The 27,521-nt window shown below is 41.9% G+C and overlaps 1 protein-coding gene across 2 annotated transcripts in view; it reads right to left on the bottom strand.

Moving 5' to 3' along the window:
- Positions 1-217: 217 nt before the first annotated feature.
- Positions 218-27,521, bottom strand: part of DHX37 (DEAH-box helicase 37) — a 114,864-nt gene continuing 87,560 nt past the window's right edge. For both annotated transcript variants that reach the window (XM_073627880.1, XM_073627889.1), the window contains exons 23-28: positions 26,566-26,680; positions 25,571-25,708; positions 24,906-25,000; positions 11,235-11,308; positions 1,714-1,811; positions 218-608 (exon numbers count right to left, since the gene is read on the bottom strand). In XM_073627880.1, coding sequence (XP_073483981.1) covers positions 520-608; positions 1,714-1,811; positions 11,235-11,308; positions 24,906-25,000; positions 25,571-25,708; positions 26,566-26,680 — 609 coding nt within the window. In that variant the 3' untranslated portion in view covers positions 218-519. The remainder of the gene's footprint in view (positions 609-1,713; positions 1,812-11,234; positions 11,309-24,905; positions 25,001-25,570; positions 25,709-26,565; positions 26,681-27,521) is intronic.

Consider the following 27,521-nt stretch of genomic DNA (forward strand, 5'->3'; position numbering starts at 1 on the left):
CTGGTTTCGATCGTCCAATCATGTACAAACAAAAATGCTGTTTTTTATTTTCCTTGAATGTGATTGAGTATACTTGCAAAGTGAAGTTTTACCTTATTTACTAAGCTCTGGAGCAAGTGCACAGTATATTTGCCTTTAGTAAAGATACACTATTATGTCACACACATATTAACCAAATATAGTCTGGTTTGCATCCACACAAATATAGAAAATATACTTAGTTATAAATGTTTAATTTCAATTCAGTATGTACATATGTTACAGTATGTACTCCATCACAATGGGGCCTTGATGGCCATGTGCAGATTATAATACAGAAATTTCACAAAAACCAATAAGAACTTAGTTACATTGTAACAATGTATGATATCCATTAAAAAAGTATGTTGGTGAACAGAATATGATACAGTGTGGGCAATGTGATCTTGACTAAATACTGAGTATTTAAGGCACTTCTAGGCAAAGGTTCTTCAACAAGTATTGTCAGTATTCATTCTATGGACAGCTTAAGAGCAGAGCTCAATCAGAGGAGGTGACTGGTGGCCAAACTTTAAATAAGTCTCCATGTACGGCTTCAGGAATCCACTGACAAAAGGCATGCAGCAAATCTGTGGGTGAGAAAGCAAGCAGATTTTTAATATTATTTTTTTTAAGTAGGCTATGTATAGTAGAAGACACACCATCAGAAAATGGCCACGATACTTGTTATGTAGGAGAATCCACTCAAACATGGCCACTACATCACTTCCTTAACATTGAGCTACAAGAAAATGGCCGCTCAATTAGCTAAATGCTTAACCTATTTAAAGACACCTCCAGTGCCAGTCTTTTCCCCCTGATGAAGTCACGTAACCGTGACAATAAATGTTGGGACAGACAGGAACCGGAAGTGATGTCAGCGTACAAGCTCGCCGCTCGTGGTGTATTGATTTTAACATGTATAGAGATGCGAGTACTTTAGCTGTTTTTTAACAATAAAATATTGGATCTAAATACTACACTATCCAGAATCCCCCCTTCTTCTTCCTTTATATTGTGTGTGTATATACTCACTGGGAGAGAAATACCATTGCCAACACCAGCCCCAAAGAAGCAGATACATGCCATTACACTGTGAGCGTGTTATCAGGATAAAAGGAGCCAGCACTGCGAACACTACTGATCTCCATTATTATATACAGTATATACGCTGTTACCTTACAGCCGTAAGGTAAGAGGCCATCTTACACTGAGATGTGTTGCACAGAAGAGGACAAGTCACTTTGCATTTATTTGCACAATGTGTTTGCACAAAAGAGGACAAGTCACTTTATATGTTATACCTGCACTCAGTGGGAGAGGGAATCCAGCACCTGATTTTTTCACTGCATAAGACTGTTTATTCAGTTATTTATTTTGCATAATTTATCACGTGTAAACTGCTATCTTCAGCACTGCAATGACTTTTTCACTGTTTGGACATCTTTCAATATATATCGTCTAGTTGGCATTCAGTAATTTTGTTTTATTTATTTGGTTTGATTATTTACCTTTAATAACTGCGCAACACCATCCATTATATATTTTGTTTACTTTGTGGTTATGGACTGACCCTTTCTGTGTTTGCAGCAGTTAAACAGCTATACTGTATAGTAGCGCGGGAATATATATTCTATTTTATTCTTAGAAGACACACACATTTCAAAATACAAATGTATAGCACCATTTACTTACATTTTGGGTCCTTTTTCCAAGCGGCCAGTAGTGAAGAGAGGTTATCTGCCTTCTCCGAAACCAAAGCTTTTAGTAACACTTCTGTTCTAGGTTGTAGTCTATAGGGAATTAAAATGAAATGTTATTTTAAAGAATATGGTCTGCATTGCAAGCACGAGCACACACCATATTTATGCAATTGGCTCACCTCTATATTTTCTTTTGATAAAATTCCTTAAAAAACCAAAAACAAATCTGATATATGCATTACCTGCAGGATCTTAGTGCTTAAGTAAAGCATAGCCCTTCACACAACAGTCAGGTTGTAGTTAGCCCTCAACACTGCAGTCACAGGGTTGCTAGCTCTTCACTCTGCAGTTACAGGGTAGCTAGCTCTTCACACTACAGTCTGGGAGTAGCTAGCCCTTCACACGGCAGTCTGGGAGTAGCTAGCCCTTCACACAGCAGTCAGGGATTGGCTAACTTTAAACACCACAGGCAAAGGTCCTTTATGCCAAACCAAAATAAAAAAATATGTTTTTAAAATGTATTTTAACCCGTATAGAAAGAAAAACTATGATCATTAATACAAGGGTGTACTTTTCACCCATAAAAGGATAACCGTTGACCAATTATGCGCTTTTATAAAACAGACAAGTTCAGTGAACTGCTAATGCTATCAGGAAACAGTAACTATACAAAAACCAGGCAGACTAATCAAATTACACAAAATTCATTTTTAGTATTTACTATCTAGTGGTATTTATATGGCCTCTTTGGAAGGTTGTAGGACAAGACCCATGCATAAACCAGCATTGTGTGGCTGAAAAGGAAAAGCTGCAGGTGGGGGATGATCGAAAAAAGGACGGGAGCCAGGTGATGCTTGTACTCTCAAGTTGTATTAAGTGAAGTAAGACATAGAAAATTTAGAATGAGTAAAAGATGGTTTTCTCAGCCCATAAGGTTAGTGGCAACAATTCTTTTAATGGTCTGGTGCACTACAGCAACCCACTGACGAACAAAGCTTAAATAAATTACACTCATCACAAACTTAGTGAAATAAAAATGAAGTTTGGTAGCTACCTTACCTTAAAGTGTCTGTCTTGGCAAAACTGTACAGAGCTATTACTGTTTATTCATTCTGTGCAGCTGATGCTGAAGAGATGGAGGTTGAGGACTTTGTCCGCAATCTCCTTTCTCGATCTCAAAAGTAAGACATCAGGGGTCTATTTAGATCCCTGCCATTTCACCAAAGACCTCCCAATAGGGCTGCTTAAAAAAAATAAAAGAATAATAAAAAATAGAATTGTAAAATAATAAAATACCATCCACTGTTCAACTGACACTGTCCATTTTTAAGGTCATTATATTTTTCCTCACAATTTAGTTAGGCCTTGCTAGTTACATTCAGTGGCAAAACCCCAGGGATATTTGATCTCTTTCATGTTGTTCAGGTAGATCTCCACCTCTCAAAAGGATGCCTACCCCTGGTCTAGAGACTAGACTCTTCTCACTATATTCCGAAAGCAACATGTCTCCTCTGAATGGAGTAAACACTAAACTGAGAAAAGAGCCTTTTGGACCTCCTTTTAACCTGGCAATGTATTTCCTGCCCTGGTAGAAGGAGCTCTATGTCCTACAGGCTGTCCTGGAAGACAACTGGGGCACACTATTTTTGGATACTACCTCACATACCCATGCGTTCTTCCCTAACCTCCAACAAAGGATAGTCATAACAGTCATATACTGTTGCTCTGTCTACCAGTACTTAAGTCAGATTGCCCTGAAGGTCTAAACAGAAAAACCCTGCAGCTGCCATATCCCTGCTCAGCGATTAAGACCAGTGAGCCAAAGTGTCGGAAATAAATGCGAAGATGAGAACAGAGCCAACCAAGAAGTAAATTAAAAGAGAAATGGCTTCCAGATGCTTGTCAGTGGGGTCCTTAAGCAACAAGAAAGAGCAAAAATATATCCAATAAGGATGATGGAGAAACACCTTGTTGAAATGTTTGGGACTTTGAGATCCAAGCCCAGATAACCTGTTAGGAAAAGGAACTGTGAAATCATCATATTTTAAAGTGGAATGAATTACTACTGCTTCCAGTGCAGGGGACTTGGGACACGGACTAATGCTTAGGATCCAGTGGACAGAATCTAGCACTTGGTACCTGCATGCATCTTGATGCCAGCGCTTTGTTTTTTGTTTTAAGAAGAAACCATCATCTTTGCTAAGATGTGTTCTTTTTCTGTTAAAGAGCTTCTCCTGCCCTCCTGTTGGCATCACATATTTGCAGCTCCCCTCGACATCTGCACTTCGGAGCTGGGTTGCTCAGGATGCCACTGTATGCGCCTCCCTGGTGCATGTGCACGGGAAGGTTGGGGATTTGGGAGGACAGAATTGATTAAACATACAGTTGGGGAAAATAATTATTTGATCCCCTGCAGAAACCAAAAATCCAGAAAAAGCACACAATACAAATGTTATAAATTGAGTTGCAGTTCAGTGAGTAAAAAAAGTATTTGATCCCCTGCCAACCAACACTAATTCTGGCTCCCACAGACTGGCTACAGAGATTAGTCCTGTCAATTTAAGAAGGTGTTTCTAATGGCAACTCATTTTGTGTATAAAAAGACACCTGTCCACAGAATCTCTTTCTTCCGTTCCAACCTCGCCAACATGGCCAAGACCAAAGAGCTGTCAAAGGAGTCAAGGACAAGATTGTAGACTGCACAAGGCTGGAATGGGCTACAAGACCATCAGCAAGAAGCTTGGTGAGAAGAAGATGACTCTTATTGGCAAATGGAAGAAATACAAAATAACCATCAATCGCCCTCGGCCTGGAGCTCCATGCAAGATTTCGCCTCATGGGGTAAGGATGATCATGAGAAAAGTGATGGATCAGCCCAGAACTACACAGTAGGAGCTTGTGAATGAGGCTTCACTGCTGGTTTCCCTTACCCAAGATGGCGGCGCCAGCACATGAGAGCCGATGCAAGAATGGACACAGTGGAATCCTTGGACAGGTATGTACTTAGTAGTAAAAGTCAGGAGCTGCAGTAATTTGGGGGGGTGGGGGGGTTGGGCAGGGACGGGACGGGACTGGAGCTCCACTTTGAGGTCATGGAGTGGCCTAGCGAGTCCTATAATCCTATAAAAAAATTTATGGAGGGAGCTGAAACTTCGAGCTGCCATGCGACAGCCAAGAAAGCTTAAGGATTTTGAGAAGACCTGTAAAGAAGTGTGGACCAAAATCCCTCCTGAGATGTGTGCAAACCTGGACACCAACTACAAGAAATGTCTTACCTCTGTGATTGTCAACAAGGGTTTCTCCACCAAGTACTAAATCATGTTTTGCTTGTGGATCAAATACTTATTTTACTCACTGAACTGCAACTCAATTTATAACATTTGTATCATGTGTTTTTCTGGATTTTTGATTCATATTCTGTCTCTTTCATTTAAAATACATCTATAATAAAAATTAAAGACCCCTTAGTTCTTTGTAAGTGGGCAAACTTACAAAATCTGCAGGGGATCAAATCATTATTTTCCCCACTGTACCTGCAGGAAAATACTGCTGTCCACACAGTGGTAGAGACTTCTATATAGTCAGCAGTGTCCAGAGGGCACCTCACTCCCAGAGAAAGAGTTATCTTTTATGACAGCATCAGTGGAGTGGAACCAGATAAAAGAAAGAGGCTGGCAGCTGATGTTTGCACACATTCACTGAAGTGCTCAGCAGATCCAGGCCGAGACAAAAGGATGGCCGTTAGAGTACAGCAACAGGCTGCCCTAAAAATTACTGAAATGTATAGCTCAAGGGAGAGAAAAATGAGGGGTTTACAAGGATAAATTTAAGCACAATAAATGCACTGCCTAGAATACAAGCCTGTAAAGGCATAAAGAATTCCTACTTAAAAGAAAATAGATAAACTAGAAAATGCATTTCCTGGGGAAAATGCGTGGGAATGCTGAATAGCTGAATTGCTAAAACGGCCCCCATCATATTGCCATCAAAACTGCCCCATCAGAATTGTCCCATCAAAACTGCCCCATCAGAATTGTCCCATCAAAACTGCCCCGCCATATTGCCACCATCAAAACTGCCCCGCCATATTGCCACCATCAAAACTGCCCCGCCATATTGCCACCATCAAAACTGCCCCGCCATATTGCCACCATCAAAACTGCCCCGCCATATTGCCACCATCAAAACTGCCCCGCCATATTGCCACCATCAAAACTGCCCCGCCATATTGCCACCATCAAAACTGCCCCGCCATATTGCCACCATCAAAACTGCCCCGCCATATTGCCACCATCAAAACTGCCCCATCATATTGCCACCATCAAAACTGTCCCCATCAAAATTGCCCCCATCAAAATTACCTCAACAGAATTACCCCATCAGAATTACCCCATCATATTGCCACCATCAAAACTGCCCCATCATATTCAACAATTTTAAATCAGCACATGGTGTGTCTGTCCCCTCCCCCGGGCTCTGTAATCAGAGCTGAGATGCTCCAGCCACCTCCCCCCTGTGTATAACAGAAGCTTTGGTAACCATGGCAACAAGAGCAGCACAGTACACTCTGTTTAATGGCTAAAATTTCCTGAAATGACCACTAAACAGCTTTTTCACAAAAACTGTAAAAGATATCAAACTGAAAAGATATAGCCAGATAGCTGAATAGTTTGTGAACATTTTAAAGTTTGTTTGGTGTCTTTAGGTGAAAGTATGAAGGAGCTGAAACTTTTGGGAGCGAAAGAAGATTTTAAGGATCTGAAGCATGCTCCCATTGGACTTCAATGTTAAAAAAAAGTGTTAAAAAGCTTAATATTTTAAAAAGTATAAATAGCAGAAAAAAAAGTTGAAAAAGTCCCATCAGCTGAAAGAGATGAACATTTTAATAGTTGAATGGTTTTAATAGCTAAAAGTATGCAGAAGTTACGCAGAGCCAAAAAACGTACGGAATAAAATTAATAATAAATAATAACTAGAAAATGCATTTCCTGGGGAAAATGCGTGGGAATGCTGAATAGCTGAATTGCTAAAATGGCCCCCATCAAAATGCCATTAAAACTGCCCCATCATATTGGCCCCATCAAAACTGCCCCATCATATTGCCACCATCAAAATTGCCCCATCAAAATTGTCCCCATCAATACTGCCCCATCAAAACTTCCCCATCATATTGCCACCATCAGAATTGCCCCATCAAAACTGCCCCATAATATTGCCACCATCAAAACTGCCCCATCAGAATTGCCCCATCAAAACTTTCCCATTATATTGACACCTCCAAAACTAACCCCATCAAAACTGACACCTTTAAAACTGCTCCATTAAAATTGTCCCCATCAAAACTGCCCCATCATATTGCCACCATCAAAACTGCCCCATCAAAACTGCCCCATCATATTTCCACCATCAAAACTGCCCCATCAGAATTGCCCCAAAACTGCCCCATTAGAATTGCCTCATCAAAACGGCCCCATCATATTTCCACCATCAAAACTGCCCCCATCATATTGCCATCAAAACTGCCCCATCAGAATTTCCCCATCAAAACTGCCCCATCATATTGCCACCATCAAAACTGCCCCATCAGAATTACCCCATCAAAACTGCCCTATCATATTGCCACCATCAAAACTGCCCCATCATATTGCCACCATCAAAACTGCCCCATCAGAATTGCCCCATCAAAACTGCACCATCAAAACTGCCCCATCAGAATTGCCCTATCAAAACTGCCCCATCAGAATTGCCCTATCAAAACTGCCCCATCAGAATTGCCACCATCAAAACTGCCCCATCAGAATTGCCACCATTAAAACTGCCCCATCAGAATTGTCCCATCAAAACTGCCCCATCAGAATTGTCCCATCAAAACTGCTCCATCATATTGCCACCATCAAAACTGCCCCATCATATTCCTATTATAAATCAGTACATGGTGTGTCTGTCCCCTCCCCGGGGCTCTGTAATCAGAGCTGAGATGCTCCAGCCACCTCCCCCCTTGTGTATAACAGAAGCTTTGGTAACCATGGCAACAAAGCCAACACAGTACACTCTGTTTAATGGCTAAAATTTCCTGGAATGACCACTAAACAAACAGCTTTTTCACAAAAACTGTAAAAGATATCAAACTGAAAAGATATAGCCAGATAGCTGAATATGTTGTGAACATTTTAAAGTTTGTTTAGCGTCTATAGGTGAAAGTATGAAGGAGCTGAAACTTTTGGGAGCGGAAGAAGATTTTAAGGATCTGAAGCATGCTCTCATTGACTTCAATGTTAAAAAAAAGTGTTAAAAAGCTTAATATTTTAAAAAGTATAAATAGTAGAAAAAAAGTTGAAAAAGTCCCATCAGCTGAAAGAGACAAACATTTTAATAGTTGAATGGTTTTAATAGCTGAAAGTATGCAGAAGTTACGCAGAGCCAAAAAACGTACGGAATAATAAAATAGATAAAAATAAATAAAACCGAATAACAATAGTGGGACTGCTAAAGCAGTCCCACTAATAAAAACGAATAACAATAGTGGGACTGCTAAAGCAGTCCCACTAACTAGAAAATGCATTTCCTGGGGAAAATGCGTGGGAATGCTGAATTGCTAAAACGGCCCCCATCATACTGCCATCAAAGCTGCCCCGTCAGAATTGCCCCATCAAAATTGTCCCCATCAAAACTGCCCTGTTAAAACTGGCCCCATCACATTGCCACCATCAAAACTGCCCCCATCATATTGCCACCATCAAAATTGTCCCCATCAAAACTGCCCCATCATATTGCCACCATCAAAACTGCCCCATCATATTCCTCTATTATAAATCAGTGCATGGTGTGTCTGTCCCCTCCCCTGGGCTCTGTAATCAGAGCTGAGATGCTCCAGCCACCTCCCCCACCGCCCATCACTGTGCATAACAGAAGCTTTGGTAACTATGGCAACAAAGCAGCACAGTACACTGTGTTTAATGGATAAAATTTCCTGAAATGACCACTAAACAAACAGCTTTTTCACAAAAACTGTAAAAGATATCAAACTGAAAAGATATAGCCAGTGAACATTTTAAAGTTTGTTTGGCGTCTATAGGTGAAAGTATGAAGGAGCTGAAACTTTTGGGAGCGGAAGAAGATTTTAAGGATCTGAAGCATGCTCTCATTGACTTCAATGTTAAAAAAAAGTGTTAAAAAGCCTAATATTTTAAAAAGTATAAATAGTAGAAAAAAAGTTGAAAAAGTCCCATCACCAGCTGAAAGAGATAAACATTTTAATAGTTGAATAGTTTTAATAGCTGAAAGTATGCAGAAGTTATGCAGAGCCAAAAAACGTACGGAATAATAAAATTAAAAACTAGAAAAAGCATGGGAATGCTGAATAGCTAAAACGGCCCCAATCAAAATTGCCCCATCAAAATTGTCCCCATCAAAACTACCCCATCATATTGCCACCAAAACTGCCCCCATCATATTGCCCCATCAAAACTACCCCCATCAAATTGCCACCTTTAAAACTGCTCTATTAAAATTGTCCCCATCAAAACTGCCCCATCATATTGCCACCATCAAAACTGCCCCATCAGAATTGTCCCATCAAAACTGCTCCATCATATTGCCACCATCAAATCTGCCCCATCATATTGCCACCATCAAAACTGCCCCATCAGAATTGCCCCATCAAAACTGCCCATCATTTTGCCACCATCAAAACTGCCCCATCAGAATTGCCCCATCAAAACTTCCCCCACCATATTGCCACCATCAAAACTGCCCCATCATATTGCCACCATCAGAACTGCCCCATTATATTGCCACCATCAAAACTGCCCCATCAAAACTGCCCCATCAAAACTGCCCAATCAAAACTGCCCAATCAAAACTGCCCAATCAAAACTGCCCAATCAAAACTGCCCAATCATATTCCTCTATTATAAATCAGTACATGGTGTGTCTATCCCCTCCCCCGGGCTCTGTAGTCAGAGCTGAGATGCTCCAGCCACCTCCCCCCTGTGTATAACAGAAGCTTTGGTAACCATGGCAACAAAAGCAGCACAGTACACTCTGATTAATGGCTAAAATTTCCTGAAATGACCTCTAAACAAAAAGCTTTTTCACAAAAACTGTAAAAGATATCAAACTGAAAAGATATAGCCAGATAGCTGAATATTTTGTGAACATTTTAAAGTTTGTTTGGCGTCTGTAGGTGAAAGTATGAAGGAGCTGAAACTTTTGAGAGCGGAAGAAGATTTTAAGGATCTGAAGCATGCTCCCATTGACTTCAATGTTAAAAAAAAGTGATAAAAGCTTAATATTTTAAAAAGTATAAATAGCAGAAAAAAAAAGTTGAAAAAGTCCCATCAGCTGAAAGAGATGAACATTTTAATAGTTGAATGGTTTTAATAGCTAAAAGTATGCAGAAGTTACGCAGAGCCAAAAAACGTACGGAATAATAAAGAAATAAAAATAAATAAAATCTAACAACAATAGTGGGACTGCTAAAGCATTCCCACTAAATAATAAAAATAAATAAAATCGAACAACAATAGTGGGACTGCTAAAGCAGTCCCACTAATAAAAAAACGAACAACAATAGTGGGACTGCTAAAGCAGTCCCACTAATTAAATAAAATCGAACAACAATAGTGGGACTGCTAAAGCAGTCCCATTAATAAAAACGAATAACAATAGTGGGACTGCTAAAGCATTCCCACTAATAAATTCCCCTCACCATACAGGCCAGTCAGTTACAGTTGCTTCTGAAGGAAGTTACAAACAGAGCCCAAATGCAAAAAAGGGAAACCTTTCCTTGACCAAGCATAGCCTGGTAGCCATTAACAGTGAGTCTTCAGAAACAGGGACAGATGTAGCTCTGGTTACAATAAATCTGCACAAAATCCCCAGAAATACTGGCTTTACCTGAATAGCAGAATCCAAAGTAAACTGGAATACAGACTGGTGGTCATTGCTGATTTCAGGGCCATTACAAAGAGCATAGAACTCTACTGTACCTAAGGAACTTAGAAAACCTGCGCTTGTAGGCTAAGCAAAACTGGGCCTAAATCTACCAGTAGCTGTCGACAATATAGCAGAAAGGAAGGAGGCATCCATTCTGTTAATGACACTAAGCAAAACTGAGCAGTGGTTAAAGCACCAAGGGAGTTGTCCTTCAGTTATCTATGTGCCTAGTGTCCATTTTTCCTGTAGGCAGCAGTATGACCCTATGTTGCTTAATTATCCTCAAGTTGTGCCCTTTAATGCATAAAAGAGAAATTACTCAGCAATTGAGCTATAAATTGCTGCGATTCAGACCACCTATTGCCCATGAAATCAGGTCTCCTATCATCAAAACACTAAGGAGAGTAATTCTGTAGCACGTCGTATATCACTATTAGAAAATCATTTGTGATATGGCCTTTGGGTGTCTACTACCAAGCTTTTGGCCAGTACAACTTCATACCAAGATAATATCTATTACAAGCTGTAAAAAAGAATAATGACATGTGTGGTTATCTGAGAGTAAATTTTACTTACTTGGCCCATGATTTAAGCATGGTCGTGGGGCTTGACAAGAGAATACTGGTGTAGGAGCCCAATTTTGTTATCACCTATAAAAAAAATATGGCAGTTAGTGTTTACAGAGCACACTTTTTTTTTTTTACAATGTCAGAACACATCCCATATACCAACGTAAATTTACATATTTATGTTTCCCTCCTGCACAATGTATTCCTTCACTCTGCATGCTGACCAGAGTCAATGATTCTGTGCTTGTGGCCCAGAGGCCCAAACAGTTCGGCCCAAGAATAGGTGTTCTGGTCCAGCAAAGGCCTGCTATGTAAAACTCCCAATCCTCAAATGTACTTTCTTCTTTGGGAAAAGGGTTATTTGCATAGCTTTCCCAGGGAGCATTCTCTGATGCCTCTATACATGTACATTAGGCTATTCTGAGTTTGCAAATATTCCTTTCCTATATTACAAGTGCTGTCAATACAGTAGTTAAAGCAGGACTCCAAGCATAAAACATGAACAGCCCATTAAAAGAAAAAAATAAATTTTTACTGCAAAATTTACTTTCAATCTGAAGCTGCCCCCCCCCCCCCGCAGTACTTTTTCTCCATTAGATGTCCTTAATTTTCAGGGTCACAATATGACCAGCAGAATTCAACCCACTTCCTCTGAGCCCAGGCTGTCATGGACCCACCCCTAACTTCTAAACAGCCAGTTAAAGGGGTTGTAAACCCTCGTATTTTTTTCACCTTAATGCATCCTATGCATTAAGGTGAAAAAACTTCTGTCATTGACCAGCCCCCCAGTTTTACTCACCTGAGCCTCGCAATTGCCACAATGGAGACGCGCTCAACCTCTCTGCACGTTGTCTCGGCTCTTGATCGGATAGATTGATAGCAGCGATTGGCTCCTGCTGCTGTCAATCAAATCCAATGACACAGGCGCCGGAGGGTGGGGCCGATTCCGGCATTCTGTGTCTATGGACGCAAATGCTGGATTCGCGAGCGCGCCCGCACGGGGACCCTCACCAAGGAGAGCGCTTCTAGGGGGTTTCCCGATGTGGGAGGAGCCGTGAGCACCGTTGGGGGACCCCAGAAGATGAGGATTGGGGCCACTCTGTGCAAAACAAACTGCACAAGCAAGTGGAAGCAAGTATGATATGTTTGTCATTTAAAAAAACAAAAAAAACAAAAAAAACAAAAAAACACAAAAAAAAAAGGGGGGGGGTTTAGTAACCCTTAAAAGCAACAAAGCTATGACCCGTTTTTGTCACTTTGCTTTCTCCTCCAATCAGCATGCTTATTTTTGGTACAGGAAACGATTGGCTTCTTATGCGGCTTCTTCCTTTTCCACTCTGAGCTTTGCTGTACTGGGACAGCAGTCGGTTGATATTAAGTCAAATGTAGGTACTTACACTACATGCACTTAAAAAATGGGTGCTTTTAATATGTGCAATTTTTTTTAAGGTTACCCAAAACTCCTAAAACATTATATATTTTATGAAAGCAAAGGCCCTGTAGAAAAAAAATAGGATTTTTTAAAACAGCTTACCTGTAAAATCCTTTTCTTTCGAAGGACATCACGGGACACAGAGCCACAGTAATTACTGATGGGTTATATAGGTATCACTGGTGATTGGACACTGGCACACCCTATCAGGAAGTTCAACCCCCTATATAATCCCTCCCCCTTGCAGGGATACCTCAGTTTTGTAGCCAAGCAATATAGTGTATTAGAAGAGGGGCGGGACCTCTGTGTCCCGTGATGTCCTTCGAAAGAAAAGGATTTTACAGGTAAGCTGTTTTAAAAAATCCTATTTTCTTTCTCGAACATCACGGGACACAGAGCCACAGTAATTACTGATGGGATGTCCCAGAGCAATGCTACCTGAGGGGGGGGAACCACGACCAAGTAGGGTGCAATCAGACCTGAGGACCCTGTACCGCTGCCTGCAGCACACTACGCCCAAAGGCGATATCCTCATGCCTTCTCACATCCACCTGATAGAATCTGGTGAATGTATGGAGTGAAGACCAGGTTGCGGCCTTGCAGATTTGAGCCATAGAGGCCCGGTGATGCACTGCCCAAGAAGCACCAATATCCCTTGTGGAATGTGCCCTGATCTGAAACGGAGGAATCTTCTGTTTCAAACCGTAAGCTTGAATGATCAACTGTCGAATCCATTTAGAAATGGTAGCTTTTGACGCTGCCTGTCCTCTATTGGGACCCTCTGGCAGCACAAACAAAACATCCGTCTTGCGGATCTGAGTAGTTGCCCCTAGATAGGCCTTAACTGCTCTTACTACATCCAACGAATGTAGAGATCTCTCTTCCGGAGAACAGGGATCTGGAAAAAAGGAAGGTAGAACAATGTCTTGGTTTAAATGAAAATCAGAAACCACCTTCGGTAAAAAACTAGGATGAGGGCCTAGTACCACTCTATCCTTGTGTATAATCAAATAAGGCTCCTTACAGGAAAGAGCTGCTAATTCTGATACTCTTCTAGCAGAAGAGATGGCCACCAGAAAAATAAATTTCCTTGTCAACAAGACCAAAGGAATCTGACTTATTGGTTCAAAAGGCTGTTTCTGTAACACAGCCAGGACCAAATTCAAGTCCCAGGGGTTTAGGGGCGCTTTAACCGGAGGATTAAGACGCATCACCCCCTGCATAAAGTTTCGGACCAAAGAATGCGAAGCAAGTGGCCGCTGAAATACTGATAAAGCAGAAACCTGGCCCTTGATGGTACTCAAGGCCAGCTTCATCTCTAATCCCATCTGTAGAAAATCAAGGATTCTACCTATGACATATTTCCTGGGATGCCAACCTCTGGATTCACACCAGGTTATATAAGCCTTCCAGACTCTATGATAAATCATCCTGGAAGCTGGCTTCCTTGCATTAATCAAGGTAGATATGACAGGACCTGAGAGCCCACGACTCTTCAGAACGTGGGTCTCAATAGCGAAACCGTCAAATTTAGCGTTTGTAAGGCAGGATGGAACACTGGACCTTGAGATAACAGGTCTGGGCGTACCGGTAGGGTCCACGGGGAACCCACCGTCATCCTTACTATTTCTGCATACCAAGTCCTTCTGGGCCAAGCGGGGGCCACCAGAAGTACCGACTTCCTTTCCTGCCTGATCCTGCGAAGGAGTCGTGGTAGTAGCAGAATAGGCGGGAATGCGTAAATCAGTGAGAACCGATGCCACGGAATCACCAACGCATCCGTCCCGCATGCAAGAGGATCTTTTGTCCTTGCCACAAATCTGTCTATCTTTTTGTTGAATCGGGATGCAAAGAGATCTACATCTGGAACCCCCCCATCTTTGGCATATGGCCCAAAAGACGTTGGGATGCAGAGACCATTCCCCTGGAAGTAACTGCTGGCGACTTAGATAGTCCGCCTGCCAATTCTCTATTCCCGGGATGAAAACTGCCGATATGCATGGCACATGCATCTCTGCCCAGACTAAGATCTGGTTCACCTCTTTTTGAGCAGCTCGGCTCCGGGTGCCTCCCTGATGATTGACATAAGCCACTGCTGTGGTATTGTCGGACTGGATCCTGACCGGACAACCCTGTAGCCTGATAGTCCAGGCTTTTAGAGCTAGATGTATCGCCCGGATCTCCAGAATGTTGATGGGTAAGGTCCTCTCTGTCTTGGACCATACCCCTTGGACCGCAGCCTGTTCCAGAACTGCTCCCCAACCTGACAGACTGGCATCTGTTGTTACCACCGTCCAGGTAACCGGTAGAAAGGATTTCCCCTTCTGCAGGTTTTCGGGTATGAGCCACCAATTGAGGCTCTGACGCACCGCAAGCGACGGGTGCATCGGAAAGTCTAATGCCTGAACCTTCTTGTTCCAGGTCGACAGAATACTGTGTTGCAGCATTCTTGAGTGAAACTGAGCATAGGGAACTGCTTCGAATGAAGACACCATCTTCCCTAGTAGCCTCATACAAAGGCGGACTGAGGGACCCTTCTTGGTCCTTACTGTCAGAATCAGCTCTCTCAAAGCAGTGATCTTTGCCTGGGGTAGAAATATTTTCTCCTGGCTTGTATCTATAATCAGACCTAAATACTCCAGTCTTCTTACTGGTTTTAGGAAAGACTTTTCTAAGTTGAGGATCCAACCCAGGTGTTCTAGATACCTGACCGTGGTCCTCAAGTTTCCATTCAAAGAGGCTACCGACCGGTCTATCAAGAGCAGGTCGTCTAGGTATGCTATGACAGCTATACCCTGAGCCCTTAATCTGGCCAGAGGAGGAGCCAAGATCTTTGTGAACACTCGAGGTGCAGTGGCTATCCCAAAAGGCAGAGCCACAAACTAGAAATGGCGCCCTCCTACCTCGAAGCGCAGAAACTTCTGATGAGCAGGAAAAATGGGCACATGCAGATATGCATCTCTGATGTCTATTGATGCCAGAAATTCTCCTCCCTGCAGGGTGGGAACTACTGTTCGAATTGATTCCATGCGGAAGGATTGAATCCTTAGGAATCGGTTCAGATCCCTTAAGTCCAAAATGGGCCTGACATCCCCATTTGGCTTTTGGACCGTAAAAAGGTTGGAATAGAAGCCCAATCCCTGGTCCTTTGCGGGAACTATCATAATGACCTCCTGCGACAAAAGTCGCTCTAACGCTAGAAGGAGCGACTGCTTATTCTCTGGGTCTCTGGGAACATTTGATCTGAGGAACCGAGGAGAAGGAAATTCCTGAAACTCCAGCTTGTACCCTAAGGTTACCGTGGAGACTACCCATCTGTCCTGGAAGTCCTCGTGCCAGAGCTCTGAGAACTGTCGCAGTCTTCCCCCCACTCGAGTGAGCGGGGGCGCCCCCTCATGCAGAGGTCTTAGTGTTTTGCCTAGTAGGCTTCTTTCCCCAGGACTTCTTTTGTCCCTGGGGTTGACTCTTGTCTCTGGACCCCGATGGAGGCGGCCGTCGAGACTGCCTGGAGGCGGAAGCCCCCGGCGCTGGGGAAAGAGTCCGTTTGAAAGAGGGACGCTTACTCTTCTTCTTGACAGGTAAGTGAGTGCTTTTCCCACAAGAGATTCTCTTGATATAGTTATCCAAGTCCTCTCCAAACAACCTTGCACCACGAAATGGAAACCCAGCCAGTAGCTTCTTACATGGTGCTTCGGCTGACCAATTTTTCAACCATAGGATTCTACGTATATGCACCAACCCCAGTGAAAGACGGGAGGTTTGCACAATCTCTAATGGCGTCAACCACAAAGCATAAGGCCACTGGAAGGTTAGCAAACCCCTGGGCCTGCTGTTCAGGTAATACTTTGATGACCTGCTTAACATGGTCTCTTAAGTATTGACAGACTCCAATCGCTGCTACTGCAGGTTGGGCCACTGATCCTGCTAAGGAGAAAACATCCTTCAATAGGGATTCCATCCTTTTATCTACAGGATCCCTGAGCATCTGAGCATTGTCTACAGGACAAGTCAGGCTATTATTTACGGAGGAAATGGCGGCATCAATAGCCGGTATTCCCCACATTTTAATAAACTTTTCTTCCATCGGATAAAGTGTTGAAAACTTTCTCGGCGGAAAAAAACGTTTGTCTGGGTGATCCCACTCAGAATAAATAAGCTTTTCAAGTAAAGTATGAACAGGAAAAGCATGTGCTGCTTGGAAAGGTTTCAGTGACCCCAAAGCAGAAGAGGATTCTTTAGCAGTTTCAGGTATGGGCAACTTAAATGTGGAGCGGACCAATCCAGTGAGGATCTGCACTAAGACTTTCTCCTCTTGGGAAGTCGCAGAGGGTCCCTCTCCACCTGAATCCTCCGAAGAGGAATCATCCATCCCATCCCGATCCTCTGAAAGGGATTCATCTCCTTTATCCCAGAGCTCCTCTGTCTGAGGGTCTTGGGGAACAGAGGAAAGCCTAGTGCGTTTTCTTCCACTGAGTGAAGACGTAATCACGGCCATTAATCTTTCCTCTAGACCATTAATGGTTGAGGAAAAAACCTCTTGTGTAATATATACAGGGGCTGAAGTGCCAGAAGCAGGTGTAGCCCCTGACCCCGATGGCTCTCCCTGGCTAGCCGTCCCTGGCCCATCTTTAGGGGGGGAGGATGCTGCCGACAGGGGGCCCTCAGAACCTGAACGAGATCCCCTAGTGTCTCTGGTTCCTGGGGTGCTTGAACCTCTTCTACCCATAGTGCAAAGCAACAAGGTGTGAGGTATACAAATGAACACTGCCCGCTGAGCGATGTAGTCTGGCTAAAAGCCTTGCTACCCAATGCTCAGTCTGGTGTTACTTCAGTAAATGCTGCCTAGGAGAATGCCTGTGTCCCACCTTACATGCGACCGTCAGCTCTGTGTCTCTCAGAAGGCTGTGTGCACCTGTACAGAGTGCTTCTAATAGCCTGCAGCTGGCCTGAGTGGGAGTCTAAGCACCTGTGCTGACGTCCCGCCCCCTCCTCTACCGCCCCCCCTCGAGTTTTGAAAAAAAACGAGCGCTTCCCGCGCTGCCGACTCTCCTGTCATGCTTCCGGAGAAAGGCTGGGGATGGGGGGGGGAGAGGGGAGGGAGGCTGGTAACAAGATCTGTCAAAAATTGAAAACTCGACCCAACGCGCCCTTCTTGAGTTCTCACCACTGCGCTCGATGCCAGATGAAGGGGTGTGACCCCCTATGAAAAGTGTAAACTGACACTGTGTATGAAGCACCTGTGTGAAATGAACTCATAAATGAAATAAAATAAGATAAAACCAAAGCTGCCACTTATTAAATAATCAGTGCAAAAAACTTCCTATTGATTCCAAGAGCCCAAGGCGACCCCTGTGAAGCAATATAAGCGGCGCTAAATGACAGTGATCACCATCCAAAACAGGATTCTAGTGCATCTATCTATACCCAAAATAATAAAAAAAAATTAAAATAAAATAAAAATATAAAAGTTATTGCATGTGGTAATCTATGTAAACAATTTTCAGTATACAGTAAACCAGTGAATATCAAAAGAACCTAACAGTGTATATTAAAGTGTATCATACACCCAGTAATATCAATTGGCAAATAAATCAAAAATGAAATCAGGCAGTATAGTCCATATGAAGTCCATAGACAGGACACCGTGCAGGAAAGGTGATAAGCTGGAAAACGTCCACCACTTCACTTAGTGTCAGTGCCTCCACTCCCCTTGAATGCAAAACTCACCGACTCAAAATGCCTCACACTCTCGTGTTTTGGCAAAAAAGCATGGATATGTAGCAGGTCAGCTGGGGATATGAACTTCCGAACTCCTTATAATTCCAGTGTCACCTCAATGTATAGAAAGACTCAACATAGTGTGATACCGTAAAGCATATAAAATTTATTAAACTTAAAATCTTCAAACATTAAACTCACAAAGAAAATCTTGAATCAAGCCAAATGACACTGCACAGCAACTTCCAAATCAATCCTCCTCTGTGAACCGCCCAGCACCACTGTGAAAAGAGGGTCACGGCGGACCCCAAAGAAACGGGTTGGATAGGTTCTCACCCCTCTCAATGGCGTTCTATAGATGTGGGTCTCCTGCTATTCCGCGAGTCCGAGCCGCAGCTCCTCTATCGTCCTCAAAGGATCCCGCCGGTATACGGAGATGTGCCGCCCCGTCCCGTCCCTTACTGTCTGTTAGTGATGGATGCCGTACAGCCACGCCCCGACATGTTTCGTCACACTTGACTTCCTCATGGGATTGGCTGTACGGTACGGCACCTCCCATTCTTATACCCCTCACGTCTATCGACGTTGTAATATGCAAATCACCCTACACGTTCCCAGGTGTCCCCGCAATCCTCAACGCAGCAGCGCTGGGCTGATCGCATTCTTCAGAGGGCATTTTTATTGCAAAATCTCCCAAAGACTGTCAGAATAAATGTAGCTATCTAAGACAAATATACTGAATTGCAAGTAAAGATCACACAGGACGCTCACAGCATTATTCCCAAGATCATGGTAAATACTAAATGTGCATCATAATATTAGAACATCCCCCACTAGCTATTATGAAAAATCATCCAGAGGCATTAAATTTAGACGTACATCCTGATATACTATATTAAATAATCAATCAGTGCAACCCATACAGTGCCCAATCAAAATCCTAAGTGGGTTTTCACCCTAAATTTCCCCCCATCACTTCTAAAATTATCTAACAATATATCTAAAGTGTAAGTGTATTAGTGAGTTCCTCTACAAATCAAAAAAACGTGCAACTTATGCACTATCTGAAAAATATTAGAAAAATATTGTGCACTTAGTGGATCTCTGTGAAATTGTTTAGAGTGTCTCTATATTGGTTCAATAATGTTAGAGCCCTCTAGTGGTGAAATAAAAAAAGACTCCTTGGTTCTCTCTCCCAAAACCAAAGATTGAACCGCACAATTACCACCCACTATCTATGTGTAGTCCACTAACCCTCCTGCTGTGTTGAATCAACCTGAGCATAATTTTTTTTTGGTAACAAGATCTGCCTGAACGGCTATCTTGAGAGATGGTGGCCATTAGGCCGCAGAGCCCGGGTGGTATAACCACTTTCTAGACCCCTGTGGCCCCTCTCTAGCCTGGGGGGGGGGAACATTCAAACATGAGAAATCCCCCTTTCCACCTTACCTGTTTGCAGCCTGCTTGATACGCTGGGACATAAACAGCGATTACAACACCTGAGACAGAGTCAGCATGTGTAGGTTTGTGCTCTTGGCAGCCCCCGGTGGTCACAATAGGCATAGCATGCATTTACCTTAAAGGAGAAAAGCCACTAGAACTCAAAAATTCTGTGGAATCTCCTTATCCAGCCGCAGGGTGCTGTTTACACAGACCCAATCTTCACCTCTCACGGTGGGCTCCGTTTGAAAAAACCGTCAGAGACTGGGGCCCCCATCAGTAGGGGGATCCAACAGTTCTGGGACCGTAAAGCACCTCGCCAGAAATTAGGAAATTTAAAGCCATTTTCTGATCTGCGGGGTCCAGCTCTCTAAAAAGAGAAGCATTACGGGTAAAACCTCGTTTCTTCGGACACGAGGCCCGGGTACCATTCAATTCGGCCATGAAAAGACACTTTGAATGGATCCGGTTTGCCTGGCTTGCCCCAGTATAGGATCTTAGGATATTCCCTTTGGAGCTCAGCACAGGACATCTTTACACGTCCATCACCTAAGACACTGACGTAAAAACTGAGGTATCCCTGCAAGGGGGAGGGATTATATAGGGGGTTGAACTTCCTGATAGGGTGTGCCAGTGTCCAATCACCAGTGATACCTATATAACCCATCAGTAATTACTGTGGCTCTGTGTCCTGTGATGTTCGAGAAAGAAATATGGTAATTGCAACTATTTTTATTTCACCTATCTCTTAGGTCCACCAATGTGCATGGCATGCCTGTGGTCTTGGCACTATATTAACATGAATAATGTATCATGACATGCCAGTGTCCTGGATGGCCAGCGTATGCACCATTGGGTATGACGCTGAGTGATTTCATTGTGCGTTCACTCTCCTGGAATATGTTGTTTATGCTGGAGTGTACACTAAAAACCTGCCTGCTGTTGTGCAGCAATAAAGCAGATCTTGCTGGGAAATAGATTAAGGGGAGCCTTTTTAATGTCTCTCTCTTAGATACCATCTCCAAGTTCGGTCATCAGCATGAGGTTTGGATGCACTTTTAGGCACTTGGACTATCCTTTACTATTTGCTGGCCCCCCTGACTTGCTGCTGCCCTAACCCTGTGTTCTCTGCTCTCTGTTCTAATAGATCCCCACAGGCACCCCACTATTTACTGTTTAGTGGATTCTTTTGAGGTTTACCTGTTTCCTCTGTTTACTTAACTACTTCCCACCCGTAGGAAGTCCATGTCCTTAGGTTAAAGTGCTTATACCGGGATGATGCCTACACCCACGACAGGATAGTAGAGCCCGGGAGTAATGTGACCGGCAGTGATGGCTGCACGGAACAGACAGAGAAACACTGACATTGTTCTTCTCTCTGTGTGACCCTGGAAACCGGGGGCGAGCAGTTCGTCACTTCCAGTTCCGCCTCTTTGTTTACCTGGCCGTTAGCGTCCAGGAAAGCAGCCGATCAGACTGATCTGTGTCTGATTGACTGCACTGGAGGCCAAAGAAGAGATTTGGGGTCTAATAGAGGACCTGTCACAGCCAATGCTGTCACAAGGGATGTTGTTCATCCATTGTGATAGCAATAAAGTTAATCCTCCAAAAACAAAAAGTGTAAAAAAAAAAAAAAAAAGTTTTATATAAAATAAATAAAAAAATGTTTTTTAAAGCACCCCCATGCTTACACACAAATGCATACATTACTTCACGCGCATATGTAAAAGGTGATCACACCACACATGAGGTATTGTCGCGAATGTCAGGGCGAGAGCAATAATTCTAGCACCACTGTAACTCTAAACTGGTAACCTGTAAAGGCGTTTAAAGGGTCGCCTATGGAGAATTTTAAGCACCATTGTTTGCCACCATTTTCCCAAAAAAAAAAAAGTAGATTTTTACATGCAGGAGCGAAGAGAGAGCACTGGCATGGATGCAAAGTGGTTAAAAACAGTCCCTAATGCAGAGATAGGGGGACATACCAGAACTGGCTTTTGCTAAACTCAGTTTTTGTAATAATGCTTACAGTATGATAATGTATACTATGGTCAGGATGATTACGTTTTATAAAAATATGTGCACTTTCATGGGAACTTTTTGTTATACCTGTTCACAAATGGATTACTATATTGTATGTAATGAAGCATATAATACATTTGTACTGGGACAATATTTTATGTATATATTCTGTGTATTATATCCATAAACTTTTCGATAAACTATTGGACATACAATCTCCATAACACACAGTTTAACAGTCTCTTTTTAGAGGGATTTCATAATTTATTGTACATTTAAAATTTTAAAACTTTTTAATGGAAATATATGTTACGTTTTTCCTCAAAACGCCATAACTAAAGGCCCATTTCTTCTGATTACATTATATGCAATTTTTTTTATATCAGGCAATGGTAGCGCAACAGTTTACCAAATCTACTATATTTTCAGTAAAAAAATACAAATTAATTTTAATGCACACAAACACAATATAGTCCATAGTTTTTCTGTTTAAATATAATGTCAAGTAAATAGATACCAAATATAACAAACCTCATTTTTTTGTGCACCCATAAAATAGCAAAGATCTACAGCACCCAAAATTGCTCATTGGTGATGCTTTAAGTCTTTATAGTTCATTGCAGTGTGTACAGGGTTGCAGGGGGTTTTTCAAATTTTGATAAATTTGATATATTTTATAAAACTTTGATTTTTTTTTTCTAACTTCAATGTGATTTCAAGGGGGCCAACAAGCCTATTGGTCTATTTGACTCCTTACATCAAACTGTACTCTCCCTAATCATATAGAGCAGAAACTTTGCTCAATCTGTTTTCCTGGCTTGACAGCTCTGAACTTGGAAGTGCAACTTCCAACTGAACTTGTAAAGTAGAATTATGGGCAAAACTATTTTTTTCATATTTGATAGAGTAAGGGAGGGTTACAATCTGTCAGAATTTTTTTTTCTTGTAGTTTCTGTCAAATTGTGGAGATTTCCCTTCACTTCCTGTCCCATAGCCAAACAGGAAGTGAGAGGAAATCCGTGCATATTAAGGGAATTTCTTGGGAACCCCCAGCTCACCAGAACCAGTGTCCTCAATGGAAGATTTACCCTCTATTACTTTTCTGGGGACAACCCAAACTTTAGGATTTTCTTTTACTTTCACTTTAATGATAACGGTAAACAGGACAAATAGAGAGGGTACATCTCCTTAACAGGGGCACAGACAGCAATAAATACTGACAAGCATTCTAATTCCTCTCCACTCTATCTAAAACTAAAAAAAAAAAAAAATTGCCTTTAGTTATACTTTAAAATCAATAAACAGAAGCAGTATCTTCCAAACAGCTGCCTGAGTCACTTTATAAATCAATAGCTGGGAGAAGAAAATTTAAAACAAAATCCTGGCTGCTAGAGCAGCTGAGAGTTTATTTACATGCTGGCACTGCCGCCGTAATAATATGTAAAAGCAGCAAAAGGGTTAATGGTGTATTAATGAATACAAAACTGCATTTGTTTCTGTCTTTTATATCTGCTTGGAGATCAGTTTGATTAAATTCAGACACTTACTCCAAAGTGCTCTTATCCAAAAACAGCCCTGTCCATCTTTTAGGCTTTACGGCAATTACATTTTTTATTATCATATTATTTTATAGTTATTAGCCCCATACACAACCCCCAGGAAGACCACTGTATCACTTTTTGTCTAAGTTTTCTCCCCAGACCTTTTTTTGCATGGCTTTACTGATAGTAGCTATACCAGCAGTAGCAAAGCTATCAGAACATTACTAGAAGTGCGCATGCACCAGCACGTAGACAAGGAATCCCTTCCAGGAACCTGAGTAGGGACACAAGTCGGCGCCTCTGCGCACGCCAGCGCACATTCATTAATGCCCAATTTCAGAACTGGTGCCAAGCGCTCTATTAGAGGTAACGAATAGTGACTGATCATTGATGATCTTTAGCTACATGTGGCCTTTGTTCATGCATTTCCTTTTTTTTGCTGCTGCCTGACTACCTGTTGCTAACTCGGCTTGTCCCTGGATATCTTCTTGACTCTCTCCTAAACGTAACCTTTGCATGCTGTTTGACCTTTCTCCTGTGTATGACCCCAGCTTGTCTCCAGACCCTGCTTCTGTTGTTGCTAATTACCTGTGCATACCCCTGGCTTATTTCCAGGCCCTGCCTCTGTTACTGGCTGCCTACCTGTGTATGACCCTGGCCTGGCTCTTGACTATGTCTTCTCTTCCAGTTGCCTAACATGTAGGACTCCAGATCAGCTTCCATATCCCATCTCTCCCACCTACCTGCATTAAAGTCCTGGCTACCCTGCCTTCCAGATCTACCTTCTGGGTTCCACCTTGCACTTTTACAGCACAAGTTCACAGGTCACCTACCACAGCTCCTTCCATGGGTGATCATGAGATGTCCTTCTGCTGAATCGGTTATGGTCTCTGAAGACCATCTCTATAGGCCACTATCTACTGTTGAGGACTCCAGCACCAGTACTGCCCTGAGCCTTGTACCTTGTACAGGTGTGTTTGGACCAGAACTGCAAGGGAAGCCCCCTTGTCATTTCTGCCTACACACAGGTACATGACAGCTATCAAGGTCACTTGACAAGCCAAGCTCAGACATACAATACAGAAAACAGTTACAATACCAAACGGGTCCCCAATAGGACAGAATTAAATACCTAACTAAAAATGTCTCAAGCTGTACCTAAGCCAGTAAAAGATGCAATGACTGGTTTGCAAAGTTGTGATTTGTGTTTTATATGAAGGATTGGGTACTGTGGAAGAACAATTTCACATTTCCATACAATGTCCTCAACATAGTACAGAAATAATGAGGTTTTGTATAATGTGTGTATATTTGTATAGATAGCCAAACAAAACCTGAGATCTACTTTGCTGTATGTGTGTGCAACACTTGTGCCAGAGCCCAATTGTAAGTGTGATAGTAATAAATATCCACAGAGGAACGGATAAGACAGAAGTCTTTTTTTTTTTTGCATCCAAATAAAAATATATTCTTGTTTCACTCCAATTCTGCCTTTTTGTACAGCTATGTTAATTTCTATTCATACCTTTCCTTCCAACAAAAACTTGGCAAAATATTTGTAACGTTCTAGACCACACGGATAATCAACAATCACAGCAGGCAGCTGCCATCCAACTCGATCTATGGGAGAGAGCAGAGATTAGAACATACCATCTGGAAAGGTGATCTTAACTAAAAATTTTTACAATTATCAAAGTTAACATCCTAATGGTTAGGTGTTAAGATCATGAGAAGCAAACATGAAGCACCAAAGTCAAAATTAAAAAGAATTCTCATAATTTAGCTCCACAAGAGAATGACATTTGACCTATACAGTATACTGCAAGTCACCCATTAAATATTATATTCAAAAAATCTATTAACTTTTATAAAGTTAGTATTGTGTAAGCATGGGTCCATTGGTAAGGGCATGTATGGGGCTCATAACTCTAGGACAGCACCTTTGGAAGATAAAATGTTACATCTATAGGGGGGCATAGTGCAAACAGCTGCAAAATCCCCTAACATGTTATTTCTGACCAGACATTAAAAGCCAGATGGCAGTGCATGAACTCTTGTCGCTTTGAATTTCATCAGCTCCAATGTCAGTAGCATTACAGCAAGTGTGCATTTACAAAATGTAAAGTGAGCACATAGGTGTGAAAATATGTTGGCAAGTAAAGTTGAGCAAGTATTTCACAATATACATACAGAAAGTACTGGTTCTGTGACATTTTATTCTTCCCGTTTCAGCACAATAGAATGGTGGAGGGTCTTCCAGAGGGTCTGCAAAGTGACAGTATTGTGGAAGCAGAGCAGGAATCCACTCAGACTCTATGGATGAAACTCCTGCAATAATGGCAAAAGGCATTAGAAAGGTCTCTGAAACATGCAGTTTCAGCAAAGGAATACAAACTAAGAATTATAGCCAAAGGAATCAAAAGATTTCTATGAAAACTCATGTTGAATCTGGAAGCAGTTTGATGTACACTGTATATTGTGTGTGTGATATCGATAGTCGGACTGATAGAAGTGAGGCTTGGTTCTCATGGATATACAATGGAGTTGGTCCTCCTTCAAAAGGAGCTAATCTGTGATGACGGTATAGTGTATGTGGACCTTGCTCTTTTTCCTAGGTTGCTACCTTTCTGATCATGATAAAAAGAGCATTCAGTAAGTGATACACTCTGGGGTGAGCATTGAGAAGCACCTAGTACAAAAGTTCATATCACTTAAAAGGTCATATTGAAACGTTATTGGTGAAGAACATCAAATACAGCTAACATCTTTCAGGGAAAAGGTGCAAATTTCAACTTCCAGCTCAGGAACAGACACCACAGCTCTGGTCACAGATTATCTGCATCTGGTGATGTGTGTCCATCCTTGTATGGACATAAACAGTGGCATGTGCCTAAAGATCCATACAATCACCGCATTTTTCAGTGTGTTATTGATTTTGACAGACTGACACCTGCAATTCCCTGGGCACATAAACATAACTCTCTGCACTGAGGTATGGGTCTGTGTCTCCATATGAATGAAGCCTAAAGGTACCAAAAATAGTAAGAAAACAACCAAAATAGTCCTTAGTATATTAAGATTATTGTTTTATAGATACACTGCAATTAGATGGCTGCACCCTTTTCATCATATTTTATTTATACATCTAAGACAAAGAAACAATGAATAGCTAAATCATACCTCACCTTTCATGTACATCTTTGTTGTTTCAAAAATTTCCTGGTAAACTACAAAATCGGGAAGCTGCTTGAACAGGGAAGAGTTTGGATGGGTAAACACTGGATCTTCAAGCAGAGGAGTCTGGAAATGTAATTAGGCAAGACTGTTAAGGAATAAACAAAACTGAAAACTGTTTAAGATTTCATAAAGATTATGATTTTTTAATAATATTCTGCTATCAAAATATTCTTTTTGGAGAGGGCATTTTCAATGATTCATGCGCATGTGATAGCATGCAGATGGTTTAACCCTCTTGGGTCCATGTTGCAAGATCCAAAAGCCATGTGTGCCTTTTGTAGGTACCTATATAAATGAACTCCTATTTGGATTAATCATTAATGTCTATCTCACTTCCACCCCAGAATTTATATATATTAAATATTTCCCATGCTAGGTAATCATTTACCAGGCCTTTGGTTCTTTTGAGATTGTCCTCGGATTAGCATTCCAGAAAGATCATTATATTGCCTTATTGTAATCCTACATCAGTACTCTTTAGGATTCAACTTGGAGAGGAATTTATGAGTAGTCCAATTAATTACCTTTTTTGGCACCCCATTTAACTTTATATATTGGGGGAGTTTCTGGATTATAGTATTTTGATTGAAACATAGTAGTTTTGTGATTAAAGCATAACTCCACTTTTGTTGAGAAAAAAGATCCCCCTCTAGGTGATCTATGTACATTGCAAGGATTATAAACAACCTTTGTTGCAGAGTCCTACCTTTTGCTATTTTGAAGAAATCCCTGTGTGTTCCTTTGTGTTGAGTGGGTCTAATGGGAGTGGTTTCATAATTATCTATCAGCTGTGCACCTGCACAGTACTAATGAGGAAATCTGCTGGGCCTGCATCCCTTTAGACGTGTAGCTATTGTATCTCACCAAAAATTACATTTTTGTTGCAGGGGATGCCTAAAGTCTG

The sequence above is a fragment of the Aquarana catesbeiana genome, linkage group LG01 (genome assembly GCF_042186555.1).
Source record: "Aquarana catesbeiana isolate 2022-GZ linkage group LG01, ASM4218655v1, whole genome shotgun sequence".
In the NCBI taxonomy this organism is placed as follows: Eukaryota; Metazoa; Chordata; class Amphibia; order Anura; family Ranidae; genus Aquarana; species Aquarana catesbeiana.